This window comes from Amphiura filiformis, chromosome 7 (genome assembly GCF_039555335.1).
Source record: "Amphiura filiformis chromosome 7, Afil_fr2py, whole genome shotgun sequence".
Classification (NCBI taxonomy): Eukaryota; Metazoa; Echinodermata; class Ophiuroidea; order Amphilepidida; family Amphiuridae; genus Amphiura; species Amphiura filiformis.
The window spans coordinates 29,454,352-29,474,024 of NC_092634.1; the positions used below are offsets into that span (position 1 = coordinate 29,454,352).

Sequence of the window (19,673 nt, forward strand, 5' to 3'; positions counted from 1 at the left end):
TGCACATTAATAAATAACGAACATGTCAACTAGAACATCAATTGGCGTCCACAGTAATACTGGTATGCGGCACTCATGTACTCAGAGTGATGGGACTGGGGTCTGAGTATTAAAAGAACATACAATATCATCATTGATGCATGCAGCGAGATACGCCCGTTGGTTGCAATGCCGCACCGGGCAACTTTGAAAGCATTAACATGATGAATGGTGGTGTTTGTGTGGGAAACCCCAGACCAGCATGACCAGTTCATGAGTATCAGCGTTCCAGCGAAGTGTTTACGGAACGTCCGTAGCGTGGACATGGCCGTGGTACATTACATATACCGGTATATAGTCCAAGTTGGTATTTACAATGATTTAATATGTACAGTTTTATTAATCCATATTAATCATTTTTAAACACGTGTAAGTTCAGAATGAAGAGTGAGAAGAGATGGGGTTTGGCCGGTGTTTGGAATGTTAGAAAGATAAAGAAACTAAAAAGATAAACATGGTAAAGGAAGAATAAAGTAAATATATATCCATACCGGGTAATAGAAAGTTGAGTAATATACCTATATAACATTTTTGACAATATTATATTGAGCGCCTAAATTGCACATATCGAAATTTCCCAACATGTAGCATTTCAACCATGCTCATCTTTCAAGTTCACATAAATATATGCGTATTAAAGTGTACATCGTGTATAATGTTCATAGGCGTATAATTTTCATAGACATTACACGTTGGCAAGAAGTCATACGTCATATACCCTGTCTGTGTTAGCATGGTTAGTAACATCACACGAATATATATCCAGATTTTTACAAAGTAATATAGAGTCTACCCAGGGTAAGGTAACCTTACCCTGGGTAGACGATCGGATGGGTATTCGTGCATATTGCACTAGGTTCTTTCTTCTTCTCCTCTTTCTTTTTTCTTTTATTTTATACGTGACTTTATGGAACCATGATAAGCAGTAATGAAGAACAGAACTATTTTTATCAAAGTCAAATATGATTTTACTTGTATTCTTACTTTTCTAGTGCAATATTTTTAATTTCATGACAATTTGAGACAAATAACTCGTTTCCATTGAAGCACTGCTACGGTTTACATGTGTCTATATGAAGAAATAATTTCCGAAGAGAAGGAGAGACATTCCTGACACCTATTTATAAATTTATCTTGTTATATCTCTATATAAGATTTATGTTATAGTGCAATAACCATCATGAAGACTCGGGTATAAAATTATGCACATTATCTAGAATGCGACTGCAAACAAACGTTAACTGCGCAGATTATTTAAAGCTACTGTTACATATTCTGTTCAACTGGCAGGCTACATATTCTGTTTGAAAAAGAAATATTTATTTAAATATGGTTAATTTACAAGATTAATATTGACAGAACTTTCATGCGTACTGTTATTTTTCTTCCTTTGTTCCTAATCCATTGTGGTGTGAACCAGCGACCACCATATATCGCGTGATCATCCGCTCCATTTGATTTACGTGTGTGCAAAGTGGTTTTTGACCCCCTTGCTTCAAATGGCCGCCATTTTGTAATTAGACCATGGATGTTAATGCCCTTTTCAGCAATGACAGTCCAGACATAGAGGTTTACCAATATGTTCAACTTATTTCAATATGTGTTTGCACTTTTGAGAAATAAGCCATCAAAAAAGTGTAAACTTTTTAATGGCCCACCCTGTATGTATGTATGTATGACTTAACATACGGTTAATGTCGGAGAAAGACAACAGTTCGAGGGGTTTATTTTTTGTTACGTTATGCGCTTTAGGTTACACTGTCGGAAAAGTTGTTTTGTCCGAATTTTTTTCGCATGAATGGACTTGACTTTACCTTCAGTTGTTTATGGAAAAAATTCTAGAGGTTTTGGACCACTTCGGCGCAAAAAATGTTTCGTCATGCGTCGACATTTGTCGTAACTTGTTGAACGGCACTTAGCAAACTCTCTAATTACTTTTTAATATAAAATCACATTAGCTTACTCAGGAAATGTAATGTCGCATTCAATTAAGCCATGTGCACTTAATGGATTATATCTTATACTTTTCACATAATTATTTATAGTTGACGCATTGTTACCTACAGTAAAATCAAGTATATCACAATGTGTTGATAATGTCTGTAACGTACTGTTTTGCAAAAATGTTGCACTAAATGGCTTAAGGGATCGGATAGCAACGTTTGCAAAGTATTTGGATTTTTTTCGAAATGCCGATATAAAAAAAACATATTTTATGTCAATGTATTAAAAATGCATTAGGTTAGCCGAAAACCTGAACGGGCTACACCGCTCAGTCCGACACGCCGCTAGTCCGACACGCTTCTAGTACGACACGCCACTAGTCCGACTACACAAATTTCATATACTTAGGGGTGCGTCACTCCGAAAATGAAAACCACTGCGCTAGTCCGAAAAAAGCATGCGCTAGTCCGAAAATGAAAACCACTGCAACAGTCCGATACGCCGCTAGTCCGAATCTGCAAACACTTTTTAGTCCGACACGCCGCTAGTCCGAATCCGAAATACACTGCGCTAGTCCAAATCTGGAAAACACTTCTGCAGTCCGATCCTACACTAGTCCCAAGTTTTATAACACTGTGCTAGTTCGAAGTTGAAAAACACTGCGTTATTCCGAATCTGGTTATCTGCTATTACAATGTTTTTCAAATTCGGACAAGCGCACTGGTTTTCAGTTTGGATTAGCGCAGTGTTTTTAGATTCGGACTAGCGCAGTGTCAGACTAGGGGATGTTTCCCAGATTCGGACTAGCGCAGTGGTTTTCAGTTTCGGACAAACGCAGTGGTTTTCATTTTCCGACTAGCTGCGTGTAGGACTGGCATTGTGTATTTTCGATTCGGAATAGCTGCGTGTCGGACTGGTGAAGTGCATTTCAGATTCGGACTAGCGGCATGTCGGACTATCGGAGTGTTGGACCAGTGGCGTGAAGGACTAACGCCCTGTTCCCATGCGTGTGTCACAGGGACCCCTCAAATAGCTAGCAAAATAGGATAATGATATAGATGAACGTGGTACCAATTAAAGCCACCGCCATAGTGTGCGCAACGCAAAACTTTCATTGATCAAGCTCATTATATCAAATTTGGGTTTTATTTAAAAGTGTTTTGAACTATATATTTCGCAGCATTTAAAAACATGATTTTATGGTAAATTTTAAACAACAGTTGCATGTTATTCTCAATTAGCACGCAGATTTAATTTGTTTTGAAGTCATGAGATCTTGTAAAAAAGTAACATTTGTTAGAAATGATCTCATAATTTTTTTATTTATAGCAACATTAATGAGTTTTAATGTCGTCATTCACATTATCTTTTGATGCAAAGCATCGTTAAAAATGCATTTCTAACAACTGTTGTCGTTCCGCACGCACGTTGATTTAATCTACTTTTGATGTATTTCTTGAATTTTTTCCCTATATCGTTATTTCCATAACAAATACATTGAATTTACAAATCAGATCATAAATAATACAAAGGCAATATACATTTGATTAGGGTGCATACAACTTATTAATTTATAATATTATATTGAGCGCCTAAATTGCACATATCGAAATTTCCCAACATGTAGCATTTCAACTAAGTTCATCTTTCAAGTTCACATAAATATATGTGTATTAAAGTGTATATCGTGACTACCCCAGGTTGACCAGCACACTAAACTAACTACCTGAAGTTGACAATATGTCTTCAACGGCCACCGTGGGTTGACACTGCAAAAGATGTAGAATGTTCATAGACATTACACGTTAGCAAGAAGTCATACGTCATATACCCTGTCTGTGTTAGCATCAACGCACTGAATGGTCTATTGTTCTAGTGTGTCCGATTTGAGCGCTGACATATTGGAAAATGTTGCCAATCAATATTCATGAGAGTGTACATTCAACGTCCAATTTTCGAAATTGGGTGACTTGTGCTTGGCAGGTGTAAAATACATCTGACTGGGCGTTTTAAATACGTAACGCATAAAGGCATTGGCATCATCGAATGGCTGCCTATAGTGCTGTTAGTGTTAGGCCTATGTGGGGGGGTGTGTGTGGGCGGGGGGCTGTGTTTAGTTTCTATAATAATTATTATAAGGCCTACATTTATTTATCATTCCTTTCTTTTCCTTTTTCTGTACTTGCTAAAGTATCACTCCCTCTTCTTATCTCCCTTCCCTTCTCCATCCCTTCTTACGTTTTGTCCCCTCTCATTCCTATCATTTTCCTTGCCTTTCTATTTATTTACGTCTATTTATTTATTTCTCTTTATTTCTTCCTCCAAGTTCTCTCTTCCTCCAGTCCCTCTCATTCTTCATATCCCTCCTTCAACCTCATCCCTCCCAAGACCTCTCACGGAAGAGCTGCCCCCCTTCAGTACGCCACTGATTATGACATTCTCCTTCTTAAAATAAAATAAAATAAAATCTCAATTTGTAAAACAACTTTTATATAGGCCTATACCGGTATACGTATTATATGTTACATGTATACGTAGCTCCCGGGACGTAGCTATTTAATACCATTATAGACATGGCAGCCATGATGTGTAATCATTCAGCAGGCGCATTCAATTTATTTAAATGAAGCACCTAATGTCAGTGGGGTGACAACGAACTATGCATTAGCGGCTAATGTGTGCCTTTTGTGCTTACGGCTACTCAATGTATAACAATAGGTACTTTTCATTCCATTAAGCGCTTTCACGCGACTTGCATTTGATCACTTATTGACAGTAGCCTGCTAGGTAAAGCGTTAATACGCTGTCGGGTCAGCTTACCGATTTAATGGTGGAAGCCCTTTGTCCCAAACAAAAGGTACCTTTCGATGAATAGCTTGTCAGATTTCAAATCGGCACAAGGTTTCAATGCGTTACGTAATCTATTTCCTCTCCATCTTATAATAGCTCCATGGTTAGCATGGTTAGTAACAGCACACGGATATATATCCAGATTTTTACAAAGTAATATAGAGTCTACCCAGCGTAATACCCTGGGTAGACGATCGGATGGGTATTTCCATTCGTGCACATAAATATATAGAGGATCAATAAAATACAGCATATAAAGCCGAACGATGCAAAACTCATTTTACAGTCGGCAGTGTTATCAAATTCCCCGCTTGGGCAACTTTTGATGCTTTTCACCTTTGGACAATTCTTTGTTCAATAGAGGCATCAAAAATAAAACTATGTGGTTATGCACCGACTAAAAAACAGGGTCAACATTTTGTTCTGTTTGCAGTAGCGTAGCTAGGGGGGTGGGGACAGGGAAAAGAGTGCCCCCCCCCTAAAGAAAAAATTAAAGAAAAGTGGGAGAGCAAAAAAAAAAAAAAAAAAAGAAAAGAAAAAAAGAAAAGAAGCAAGGAGCATGTTTTCCTGGGTGTTTTCCATCAAAATTCACCCTGATCATGAGCATGTTAAGGGGGTACTACACCCTGGCCAATTTTGTGCCTATTTTTGCATTTTTCTCAAAAATGATAGCGCATTGGGGACAAGTAAGATAGGTATATTATAGGGGCAAGGACTACAACTACTGCACTGAAAATTCAGCAACTCAATGCAAGTAGTTATTGATGTATTGATTAAATATTGGTTTTCCCTCATTTTTGACTGTAACTCCACAACTGGTTTGTGTGCTGAAATAAAATTTCCAGTGCAGTAGTTGTAGTCATTGCCCATATAATATACATACCTTACTTGTCACCAATGCGCTCTAATTTTTGAGAAAAAGTAAAAAATAGGCACAAAATTGGGCAGGGTGTAATAATTTCTTAGATAACTCTTGCTAGGAGAAATAAGGCCGAAAATTCATGTTATCATCAGTTTGTAATGTTTACAATGCAGAAGTGTGTCTTTTTTCCTGTTAACACAGGTGTATATAGTACATCATAACATAATACACTTTGTTTAGAATTGAATTCTCAAATTCCCCAAAATCAGTGCATAACAATGTAGTCTGTAAAAAGAAAGTACTAAATTTGCTTACTTTATGGCAACACTGCAGTTAAAATCCCCGGAGATTATTGCTGAATGATGTAAGGCCTGCTACATCAATATTCAGAAGTATAGTCCAAGTGATTATACTTTTATCGTTTGGTTTTAGGCTTTAGATATGTGCCAATTTCTAGTCATTTGACTAAAATACCTTAAAATGCCATTTTTGAATACTGGCAACACTTTAAATATCAAAATAGAAATAGAATTTGTTTAATATTTAATATTTGATATCTAGATCAAAAACATTCAATTGTGAGATAACATGATAGACAAACATATAAAATATGTTTAGTATTACCTAAATACAGGGGAAAAACACTCTAAGTCAAATTGAGCTCTTTTCAACAAATGTGTTATTTTCTGGCAACACTCTGCTTTACTGATATAATCCCCCAAGCCATTTATATCAATTTTGAATGGGGCATGGTCTGCTTTGTTCTTAACCACAATTACAATATTCTGGGAGTCATGGCCAATAGTTTTTTTGCACCTCAAAAATAGGTCAAAATTGTCACTTTTTCAAAAGGGCAAAACTATAAGTGTTGCCAGGTCAACAAAAGATATAAACGAACACCACATGAATAATTAAAATTTTTGTTGGAAAGTAGAAAGATGGTCTATTGTAAGGATCTAATCAAACTTTTTCTATCTTCTCGAATATTGGAGCTATGGCCCGTTCTTTATTAGGCAAATTTCAGCATTTTCAGCCTGAAATGAGCTAAAATCGCCTAAAATACATTCCGGGTCGTTACCATGGCAACGGGTAACATATGAGCGAGCAAAGTGGATTTTTACAATCTACATCCAAAGCCCTTTGGACCAACACGATAAAAAAATTTTGACCTTGGCCAACTGTGTATGTTAATTAGGTGGGGTGACACTTAAATACTTTGATGTGTTTATCATTAACACACACATATAACATAATATACCCATCTACATATGCCTGCTTTGAAGAATAAACACACTGTTTGTCTAAACAGAGAAGAGAAGTTATTATGGTTATAGTGTATAACTTTAGACACAAATAGTGTGTTTCGTTCTTAAAAGCACTATAGCTACCTAAATACTTGTTGTTATCATTATTTAGTGTTTAGGGGTGTTTATGGTGTTTAATTTAGTGTTTGCCTCCCAAACCTTAAATGTGTTAGAACTTAGAAGTATATAAAAGTGTTGCAAGTAAACATGTTGAAGCATTTAGATATGGACCAGTATGCTTTAACTATAGCATGACTTGAGCAATTTCGCATAGGTCAGGACCATGTATTTTCCATGGACTGACAACGTATGTAAACGCCCCCACCCCCCACCCCTGCCGACACACACATATACCCCGGTACCCCTTCTTGAGCGTCTTGGCGAAAAAAAATCGGGTCACCAGCAATTTTATTCTAATCAAGGCGAGCGAAGCGATTTTCAGCAGTTATCGGGGAATCGTGACCCGAGCCCCCCACTCACTTTCGAAATAATGTTTCTGCTTTGAAAACAATTTGTAATGTCATGTCAGTCTTGCTTTAATCATTGTACGTTTGAGGCTTGGGTTTCTGACAGATATATAACTGCTTAATGATTTTAACACATTTTACTGCATTAACCATGGCCTGGTTGACCGGACACACAAACATGACGTATACGTGTACTAAGGAACTTTGACGTCACGGCCTACATAATAATCTTGTATTGCATTTCAAGACCCCCCCCCACCTTACCTGCAATAGCTGCCAGATGTCATACCGTATATAATTAAGATGTGTACAATCCGGGTGTACAATATAGAATGCAGAAATTATCAAATGCCTATAGGGCAGCTATTGCAGATATGCTTTTTTTGCATAACCCCCTCGATATAGTGACCTACGGGACATGTCATCCATATCATTTTCTTAGAAAAACGTCGAGACACTTCTGCTGTGGGATGGGACATTTCATTGAAGAGATTGGTTCAGCATTTACAACATATTCGCAATGCATTGTGGACCAGTTTGCCTGGACATTTGGTACAGTTTTGAACTCTGAACTTTTATTGTAAATACAAAAAATTGCAATGCGCAACGGGAGCCGTTTTGTTTGTTTGATAAAACGTTTTCATAAAATTCAAAAACTTTTTTTGAAAACTTACTGCAAAATATTCTAACATAGGCCTAATGTTATTTAAGTGTTGAGAAAATATTTGGCAAAATATGTTTGCAAAATATTTTTATGATAACATTTTGACAACGTTTTAAAAATGGTGTTATAGTGTGTTTTCATACAAAACGTTTAAAAACGTTTAAAAACGTTTATGACCTTTAGTTTAGATAGCTCGGTGATGTTAGTAAAACGGATTTTCCAAAACCAAATCCCACAATATAACCAGTTTAAAACTTTTCAAACCCAAACCCCCAAATATAACCCGTTTAAAACGTTTTAAAAACGTTTTGTGTTTGCTGGGTATTTACCTTACTTACTCAGCAACCTTTGGACATATATTTTTCGTAATGAAACTCGGAGGTTGGTGATGCATTTGGTACTTTACTCATACTACACTATTTGGCATCCTTTTACATAATATGCACCAGCCTTAAAATCAGTGGAATCTTTTATTTTTTGTATTTTACGACCCACTATTCCAGGCTATAGATCATCATAATGATAGTATTGCTAAATGAAGATATGGGACAGCTGTGAAAAATGGTAATTACGAGCAGAGGACATGCTAAAAAATCACTCGTTTCTATTATTTTGATGGGGGTCAACAACAACACTAAAGCCTAATGATAAGTAACTATATAGGCCTACTAAGGTTTATTTTGATATACCTTAAAAAAGATTTGCCCTTCAAAGTTTTACATTTGCTTGCAAAAACATATGGTACTCGTGCTACCGTACGGTAACTCGTGCTGTAACAGTTTGTCCGCCCAAAAAGATCAAAGGTAATTAAGTAATATATACATAACAAACGTTTAAAAAAACACGTGAAAAAAATCATAGAATTACGTAAATTGCAACATTCCTTGAGTAATTTAGAACTAAATACAGGGGAAAAACCCTGAAGATGTGCAAAGGAGATCCAAAATGTAGGTCTTTTGTACTCAAAAAAGTAACAAATTTGGCCAAAAACAGGTTTTTCTAAGCAAATTCAAAGTAAACATGCACCAACTTAACCATTAGAGAACATGATTTAAAGAGCACGTTAAAGTCATATTGTACGATCTTTTTTCAGAATTTACCTTTATTGTTTTCAAAACCGATTTTTTGGCATATTTGTAATACTTACACATGTTCTAACTTAAATCAATGAGCAAACTGTCAAATTCGTCCTATTTGTAGTAAAACAGGACGATTTTCTGTTGGTCCGACATAAAGTCATAATTTTTAGAATTATGACTTTATGTCAACCACGATCGCAAACCGTAGTCTCGTACAAAACTAGCTTGGTTACGCTCACTCCACATGTGGAGGAGCGTAACCAAACTGATTCGCGTAGGAGACTAACTCTGAGGCCGCACTCGCTGTCCTAATCCAAATAGTGCGAGATGTTTCGAGTGATAGAGGTGAAGTTTATGATGTTGTTTCTTTGCAAATTCCCAATGTTTTTCGCGTCCAAATGTATTGGGAACTTTCATAATGATTGCATATTATCATTTTAGAAGAAAAAAAGAAAAATCTAAAAATTTAAAAAAATCGTACATTAAGGCTTTAAGGGGGTACTACACTGCCCAATTTTGTGCCTATTTTTGCATTTTTCTCAAAAATTATAGCGCATTGGGGACAAGTAAGATATGTATATTATAGTGGCAAGGACTACAACTATACTGCACTGGAAATATTATTTCAGCACAGACAACAGTTGTGGAGTTACAGTCAAAAATGAGGGAAAACTAATATTATATGATCAATAAATCAATAACTACTTGCTTTGAGTGGCTGAATTTTCAGTACAGTAGTTGTAGTCCTTGCCCCTATAATATACATATCTTACTTGTCACCAATGTGCTATAATTATTGAGAAAAATGCAAAAATAGGCACAAAATTGGCCAGGGGTGTAGTACCCCCTTAACCTCTTTAATTTGATACCAAATTTACTATTGTAGTAATTGTAGTTTTGAAGTTCTGAGCATTTTTCATGTTTTGCTTGGGTATACCCATTTGCAAATCGCATTCTTACATTGTAATCATACACCAGCTTGTACTGCTTTTTTTACCTCATTTTTTAAATCTTAATAAGCCCAATTAAATTAATTAAATAAAATGACTGATTAATCTTTCATAAATTATAGGAAATTCATACTTTTTCGCAATAAAACTCCGAGGCTGGTGATGCGTTTGCAAATTGCACTCTTACAATGTAATACACACCAGCTTGCACTGCTTATTTGTGCTAATACTTTAATTAAAATTAAAGTATTAGCACAAATTAATAACCTATAACATCCACATCCAACATGTCCAATCATCTTGGTATCTGAGATCACTCATCTATAATATCTATAATAAATTACTGAGTTTGGCGAATTGGTAAGGCTAAAAACTTCTACGTTTTACATTATTTCGGAAAACGGATTTTTTGCGTTGCGTAGAGTAAAGTTGTCCGCACCCCAATAAAACGTCCAATTTTGTTTTTGTTTACGTTAAGGGTAGATGAGGTATTGTTGGTCGAAGCAACCTAAAATCGATTTTCATTATCTAGATCAATATATTATTGAAAAATAACACCTTGATGTTTTGCAAAAGTTCATTCTACAAATCGTATACTTTGCAAACTTGCTTAATTTATTGTTGTTAATGAGTTATGTACGTTTTACAAAAGTGTTGTTGTTTCAGCCCTCTTTACAACATAACTCAAGAACCGCAGCACCTATAAAAGTATATCTGTGATATTTTAATTCTTCTACACACTCGCTATGAATTGAGCAATGCAGTTTTTGCCAAAGCTCACTACCATTCGTAAGATGCTGTGAACTACCAAATCACAACAGTTTAAAATAATTAATAACCTTAAGGGTGTCAAATTATGTTAATTAGTTTCAAAGGCAGGGCAAAGGCAGTGGCAGCGCACCTGCATGTTGACATAGCCTGAATTAGGCTATCCTGTAACCGGTATGAGGATATTATGCCTGTAGTCTCAACTATTACATGACACAGTAGAAGCAACTATTACATGACACAGTAGAAGCAACTATTACATGACACAGTAGAAGCAACTATTACATGACACAGTAGAAGCAACTATTACATGACACAGTAGAAGCAACTATTACATGACACAGTAGAAGCAACTATTACATGACACAGTAGAAGCAACTATTACATGACACAGTAGAAGCAACTATTACATGACACAGTAGAAGCAACTATTACATGACACAGTAGAAGCAACTATTACATGACACAGTAGAAGCAACTATTACATGACACAGTAGAAGCAACTATTACATGACACAGTAGAAGCAACTATTACATGACACAGTAGAAGCAACTATTACATGACACAGTAGAAGCAACTATTACATGACACAGTAGAAGCAACTATTACATGACACAGTAGAAGCAACTATTACATGACACAGTAGAAGCAACTATTACATGACACAGTAGAAGCAACTATTACATGACACAGTAGAAGCAACTATTACATGACACAGTAGAAGCAACTATTACATGACACAGTAGAAGCAACTATTACATGACACAGTAGAAACTCAATTAACATCATTGTTTATTCAACTAATTGATCAACATTAGCATGTATTCTGTGTTTTTATGGAGAACCTATAGTTAAAGTGAAACTTTTGAAGGACAAATTAATCAGGGTTGCCCAACCACACCATGAATAGGCCTACTCTGCTTTGTGGTAGTCGGGGTGGTAGTGCTATGTTTAATGTTATCAGCATAATGTATGATCAGGTATATGATTATAACTTTATATGAAATAGAGTGTAAGGAAATGTGAATAAAATTGTTTCAGCTGCATGCTGCACAGTGGTGTAGCCAAGACTTTTTCAGAGAGAGAGAGAGAGAGAGGGGGGCCAGGCAAATTTCAGGGGGGGAGATTGTCATAAATGGGCTAAAGAGTACGACAAATTTATCCAAAATGGGCTAAACAAATAAAAAGTACAACAAATGCATAGAAATCTAAAATATCAGATCAGCCAGCAGGCCACAGGGGGCCAAGAGGGATGTGAATAAAATTGTGTTCATCTGCTCAGTGATGTAGCCAGGACTTTTGCAGGAGGCGGGGGCAGCAAGGTACATTTCAAGGTGGGGGACAAACTTAGATGAAAATGATAAAAAATGAGCTAAAAGGTACAACAAATTTGTCCAAAATGGGCTAAAAAGTACTGTAGAAACAAATGCATAAAAATATTAAATATCAGAGCGACCAGCATCCCACAGGGGCAAGACATGATCTAATTGCAATTTCAAGCCATTGATTTATATGGAAAAGATACTAAATATTATACTTCTAAGTTCTAAATGATCATCTCCTCTCATACCATTAATCACATTAAATAAAACATTTACATGTACACAAAATGTACAAAATTTACCAACCGCGAAAGACCCTGACCGCGAAATGGAAAAGATACTAAATATTATACTTTTAAGTTCTAAATGATCATCTCCTTTCATACCCGACCGCGAAATGGAAAAGATACTAAATATTATACTTCTAAGTTCTAAATGATCATCTCCTCTCATACCATTAATCACATTAAATAAAACATTTACATGTACACAAAATTTACAAAATTTACCAACCGCGAAAGACCCTGACCGCGAAAGACGGGTGACCGCTAGTATTAATAATGCTAGACATGTTAGAGCAATACAAAAGCCAAATAATTTATTAGGCTGCTGTAATATCAGTCCAACTTACTCAATGGATATCGCAATTATTCAGTCGCTCCATTTTAACCGCGTCGCAAAAACATTGTTGTATTAATAAATGGGCTATTCCAGAAAATAAGTACACACCCTATAGAAGAGTAACTTTAAACAAAAGAAATGTTTGATTTCCAAGTTTGCTTTCTAAAACGCCCGGAATTTCAGTTGCCAATGGCACTGGCAAATGCTTGGAAATGCAATATAAAATGAATAGAAAATCATGGAATTGTCCCAAATGCGCTCTCAAATTGAAGATATAACTATTTTCTGCTGGATTTGTTTGCCTTTGGACACTTTAAAATCTGGATTTCAATAAATTACGACAGGACAAGAAGTCAATTCAAACTCCTCTAGGGGTGTATCTATTTTCTGGAATAGCCCAATCCGCGAAAGGAATTTCCCACCGGAGGTGACACTCCTCATAAGACCCGGGTCATGCAATATTTTGGGTCCTTTTCATATAATCTCGAAAATCGCAATGCCAAGAAGGTATGAACCCCGGAGTGGTGTCAAATGACAGAGAAAAAAAGTAAAGAATAGCCTATAATAAAAACATATTCTGATTCTCCACAAGTGGTGACACTAATGATAAGACCCGGGTCATAAGGTCAATGTTCATATTTTGGGTCTTTTCGGGTGTCTTTTCTCTTTAAGGGATCTAAAATGAGCGTTTATTGCGTTTCGACAGTATTTTTTGTGGGACATGAGAGCACCTCAGACCTATCGAATTGCATTCTGAATACGAAGCATGTCTTTCTGATATCAAATATTTTTCATTTTTGAAAATCACAATATAATACAAATTTTATGACAAATTATAAAAATTTGATATTTTTCAAATTTTGATATATAACAGTCCTCGAAGTAAATTATATAAATCTAATGACATATTCTTAAAGTGTATGTAGCAGGGAGGAAAAGCCGACAGTCAATTGAAAATTTTAACCTTTCATATTGAAGATATGGATTTTTTCCCAAAAGACCTAATTTTTTTGGTGTTTTGGGGAAAAAATCCATATCTTCAATACGAAAGGTCAAAATTTTCAATTGATCGTCGGCTTTTCATCCCACCTACATACACTTTAATATAAATCATCAGATTTGTCAAGTACAAGTACTGTTAAATATCAAAATATCAATTTTAATGATTTGCCATAAAATGTGTATTAAATTGCGAATTTCAAAAATCAAAATTATTTGATATTAGAATGACATTCTTCGTATTCAGAATGCAATTCGATATGTTTGATGTGCTCTAATGTCCCACAATAAATACTGTCCAAACGTTCATACCCCAGCCCTTAAACATGTTAAATATCTTTCAATATCTCGAAAACACAACAACTTGATTAATCCGATTCATTACGTCACTTCTACCGTGATTTTAGTCAGTAAATTCATTCATTCATTCATTCATTCATTCATTCATTCATTCATTCATTTTTTACCAAATTATTAATACATGTACCTTGCTGTGGTTCTCTTAGTTGTTGTATTTAACATCGATTGTAAAGTTGTAGCGACCGATACGGGTACATGTAGGATACTTGGTCGGTTTAATACAAAAGCCGTTGAACTGTCGAGGTAAACGTACCACCATATTCCGTAAAGGATAATGCTGACACCAACCAATGACAGGAATTTCTTAGGAAAATTCGTAACCATGACGACATTGTTTTCCTCTCTTTAACTGGTACCTTAATTAAAAGACAAAGAATATTATAGAACTTTAGAACAAAAACTCTTAATAATGGTCCGTTCAATATTTACGTAATTGGAGTTTTGAGTTTAAAATCCAAAATACAATCTTGTGGGTCTATAGGGGGAAATCTATTCTTTTTTATTGAACCATGGTTGTTGTTGGGGTTTTTGAACTCCCAAACACGCCCTGGCTTTAATATATAAACGGCCCCTATATATTACACAGCCGACATCACACTATATATTCGCCGTAGAAGTGATGATGTAACAAGATTTACTGCAATAACAATAGGTTAAAACAATTGTTTAACATATCGCTCTGCACTACAAGTAGGTTGCACTCATCACCTGTGTATGTCTGCGATCGTAGATTGAATACAATACCGCTCTTTTCAAAGATAGGCCTACTAATCTTATATAGGTGCGAGTGATCAACATGATATGCATATATTCCAGGTCTTCTTAACCTAATTGCTATTGTTGTTAACCCTGTTACATCATCACTTATACGGCGAATAGGCCTACCGCCAATAAAAAATCGAACTCACTTTTCCTTCCAGTTGGAAAAAATATCTAAAATTTAATATAACATTTTTTTGTGTGATACACCCTGTATATCGCATGCAAGGGAATGCAAATCCCCTAGAGCCTTGTGCACGTCAAATTATGGAAAGCAAATGTCTCGACTCTCGAGCAACAACAATTCAACAACCGTGCCAACAAATTTAACAACCATTTCCTAAATATTCATTCACCGTCGTAGTGAATTAAATATGATACCGTTACTGATTCACGCTTGGCAATCTAGCCTCCCATAGACTTTTTGTTGTGATCATTTTGATCATGGTTCCGAACACAGATATTATCTCATAGCGTGAACCAGTTGTTGACCTGGCAACGATGTATTGTTACGTCACACAATGACGCTGATAGCGAATAATTCAGTTTCGAAGTGATTACGTAATGCTTATAACTGGATCACGCTGATGTTGCCATGTAGCCTAGATAGTGCTCATTTGGTTTGTGTTGTGATAGTTTCGGTCGTGGTTCGAGACTACAAAAGCGTGATCCAGTTTACAAGGTGATATTGAATCGGATATTCACGTAATTTAACACTGACTAAACACTTCGATACTGAATTAGGCTAATAAGACAAACTATACAAACAGTAGCCAATAGTGAACATTTCAAAATGCAACATAGAGTAGGCCTAGTAAAAAAGCTAAAAGATAACTTTAATACCAAAACTTTCACTGATAAGTTCTCCAATACCTGTCACGTACAGCATGTAGATAGCATTATTTGATGGACGCTTTTGGTAGGCTGGCTGTATAGCCGCTGTTCTTGTGAATTAATATACTGTATGATGATGACGAGAATGATGACCATACCATGCCACGTACACGCCGTCAGTCACCCATTCCATCTTTCACATGTGCATTTCAAGCGCCTTCATTGAGCAGAAAACATATAGCTTCTGCTATGGTTGTCATATCCAAGTAGGCTTTAGTGACGTCATTATTAAATAGCAAAGTCAAGTTCACGTTGCATGTAATATTATACGATGCATGACGCGCCAAGCTGGGTGAAACTCTAGTAGGGCTATAAGGCCAAATAAAATAAAAAACATGTTTCACGTCCGGGTTTTTGAAAAAAAGGAGGAAGAGGGGGCTTTTTATTTTTTATTTTTATCGCAAAATCGGTGTAAATACCCATAATTAGAGCTATTTTAGCGTATACAATAATGCCTGGAAAGAGGAGGAGGCCACTTTTTATTTGTTGTTCTGAGAGATAGGCCCCTCTAACTATCACAAAACCTTATAAAAGTGTTTCTTGTATATTAGCAAGGCTATAGAAAGCACCTCTACTTCCTAGACATATTTTTGAAAAGTTATAACTGAATTTCAAAAAATAAAAATAAAATTGAAGAAACCTCAAAAAAGGAAGCGGGAGGGGACGTGAAACATGTTTTATTTTTTATTTGGCCTAATACAGTACATGTATTTGTGGTGCTACTACTATTTTTATCCGGGGTGATTTCAATTCAATCCCTGTTTCCACCCATTTCCACAACCACACAGCTATTAATGCGTTCTGGAAATTAAAACGGTTGCCAACGGTTGCGATGGTGATAGGCCTACAACTTGGCTTCTGCTACAGCAGCTATAAATAATTACGAAATGCAGAAACAAACTAAAGTCTGCTAAAACGATCACCATGCAGAAAAAAAACTCGCGCATATCGTTTTTCAGATCGTCGCGCATGAATAGGCTACTTTGCTTAGCCTTTTGCCCTAGCTATAATTTAAATTTGGTGATTTGTTGAAAATTAACCATAGACCCTGGAAGATAGCTTCAATCATATTCTATTCATTGAACCAAATTGACCACTGCAGTACATGCACCGCAACTTGTGAACCGAGCTGTTTGCAGACTTCAAGTGGCTCTTTTTAGCATTTTAAGGTCCGATTTCTTGAAATTTGGCTAGTGGTCAGGCCCCGGGGGTCAGGTTTCCTAAGCCAGTAGACTAGCCCTAGTAGGCCTATACCAATGTTGATCCATTTTATTCATCTTTCTAGGTGATGTGAAATTGTAAGCACTTGTATACAGAACTAAATGCCTGGTGGTTTAAGGCCGTATAAAATTAATGTTTTGGTTCTCGTCCAGAGGATTTTCATGAATTGATGAGGGAGGGAGTTTTTTTTTTTTTTTTTTTTTTTTTTTCCAATGTAAAATTAGCATTTTGAGTAGTTTTCGTTCTTCTCCAACATTGCTCGAGGAAACGATGAGGCCCTTTTTTTTTTTTTTTCAAATGTGAGATTCTGAGGATAAACCCCTAGAGTACCACAAAAAGACTTGGAAGTGATGCTTGTTCTCTAATAAACTTATTTATATGTATGAAGATTTCATAAATCATTCCAAAGTCTAAAAAATTGAAAAAACTAAAAAATCAAAAAAATCTGACAAATCCCAGAAATTAAGAAGGGAGGGACGAGAACTAAAATATTAATTTTACACGGCCTTATAGAAAGCCTGGCCACTAGCCATGCTTCGAGAAACCGGCCCTTAGGGGCTGTGCAATAATTATGAGCCCCCGGGGGGGGGTAAAATTTCCAAGCGGCTCGCCAAAAATCGTTTGCCCCTCCCCCTCGGCCCGCCAGAAATCGCTTGCCCCCCCCCCTCTCGGCCTGCCAAAAATTCTTTGCCCCCCCCCCCCTTGAACATGCCAAATTTTTAGGATCCCAATTTGCAAACTTTAAATGGTCTAGATGTATGGTGCGAGCGCAGCGAGCAGGAAAATTTGCATATTAATTAGCGTTTCCGTACTGTTTTCCTACGCCTTTTTAGAGCGTTTTATTAAAATGGCGCCCCATGAATGTATGCCAAAAATCGCTTGCCCCCTCTCGGCTTGCCAAAAATGGCTCCCCCCTTTCGGATCGCCAAAATTTCTTGCCCCCCCCAATTTTACCCTCCCCAGGGCTCATAATTATTGCACAGCCCCTTAGGAGTAGACCCCTGGGTTTTTCTTTAATTGTATTCTTCTTCTTTTTTTCCGCGATAACGGTGTCACTCTGATTTTACATTAATTTAGTGTCATGGACAGTTTGCTATAACTTTATGACTGTTTCCAGTTCTGTTTGTACTAAAGTCTGCACAAAAAGTAACTCAGCTGTTATAAATACGCCTATAGCTTCAGAACTAATAATTGTTTCCACAATATTTCAACATAGAAAGAAGGGCAATTTATTTACGCGCATTTTGATACCCCATTTGTCCAATATCGTTCAATATTAACATCACACCAGTGTTTTCAAAGAAAATTACCCGAATGTAAAAGTTGCAGCTATTTGTATTGATTTGAAGTCAGCGCAAAGATAAATGGAGGGTGTTACGTCATGACGTGCCACAATGCTTGCGTAAAAACCATTGATCGCTGTAAACTGCAACTTTTAAATTCGGGTATTTTTCTTTAAAAGCACTACTGTGTTGTTAATATTGAGCGACATTTGAAAAATGGGGTATCAAAATGCGCGTAAATAAATCGTCCTTCTTTCTATGTAAAAATATTGTGGAAACAATTTAGTTCTGAAGCTATAGGCGTATTTATAACAGCTGAGTTTCTTTTTGTGCAGACTTTAGATTTGTTTGCTGTTTTGTTGTTGTTTTTTGCGTCTCATATTTGAAAGAAACGCTTATTTTATTGCAATATTTCCAAACAAACCAAAACTCGGGTGCTCGTAATCCATGCGATATGACTACAACACAAACAAAATGCTTCTAATAAGAAGCCTACTTTTTTTTTTTTTTTTTTTTTTTTCCCATTTTTATTCACCTGTACTTGGGCCTGGTGGAAAGGAAAAAAAACATACAGACATGGTCCACCAGACCCCATCTTAATAACTGTAACCAATATAGATACAAAGATCAGAGTATGTATGAGATTTAAATAATACCGCCCCACCACGACAACAGGACCCAACCAATACCTCTGTTAAAAAGAAAGAGCAAATGCTGCGCACTACCAATCCAAGAGTGATGAAAAAGGCAAGCAAAATAAGAAGTGGTAGCCCAGCACAAAGGCAACTGTTGGGTCCCCCTGCCATGGGTGGGCAGAATCAGCACTATACAACATGTACTTGTATAATATGAACAAACAAATTATGTTGGTTACATGTACATCAACAAACTAGACCAGGGATTTTATACACAAAACAAAAATCCCACCCAAACACCCCCTCAACAATCAACACACCCACCCACCCATCCCCAAACACACATAGCCTACATGCAGACAAGTGACAAAACAAAACACGCATAACTTTCCCATATCACAGTGCAAATGAAAATAACACACAATGATCTTTGAAAATTACATCCCATTAAAAACCAAGATCAAAGGAAAATTTCTTAAAATGATTACCCAGTTTTCCCTTGCTTTCTGCAATTTTATATTCTGTACCAAATTTAACTTTCACCATGTTCTTGTAAGCTTGAAAACTAGGGTTGACATCCTGAAATTTGCATCTATGAATATAATATTTCAAACATAAAACAAGAAAGTTGATGGCATTTTTGTGTGCAGA

At 36.3% G+C, this 19,673-nt stretch overlaps 1 protein-coding gene across 3 annotated transcripts in view; it reads right to left on the reverse strand.

The window, feature by feature from the left end:
- The window catches only part of LOC140156988 (alpha-2,8-sialyltransferase 8F-like), a 32,404-nt gene extending 16,212 nt beyond the window's left edge, over window positions 1-16,192 (reverse strand). Inside the window, exons 1-2 of one of the 3 annotated variants that reach the window (XM_072180042.1) lie at window positions 15,874-16,192; window positions 14,358-14,586 (exon numbers count right to left, since the gene is read on the reverse strand). In XM_072180042.1, the coding sequence (XP_072036143.1) occupies window positions 14,358-14,554 (197 nt within the window). In that variant the 5' untranslated portion in view covers window positions 14,555-14,586; window positions 15,874-16,192. Of the gene's footprint in view, window positions 1-14,357; window positions 14,587-15,832 lie in introns of all 3 variants that reach the window. The other 2 variants (XM_072180041.1, XM_072180040.1) reach the window with 2 other exon arrangements.
- Between the last annotated feature and the right edge of the window lie 3,481 nt (window positions 16,193-19,673).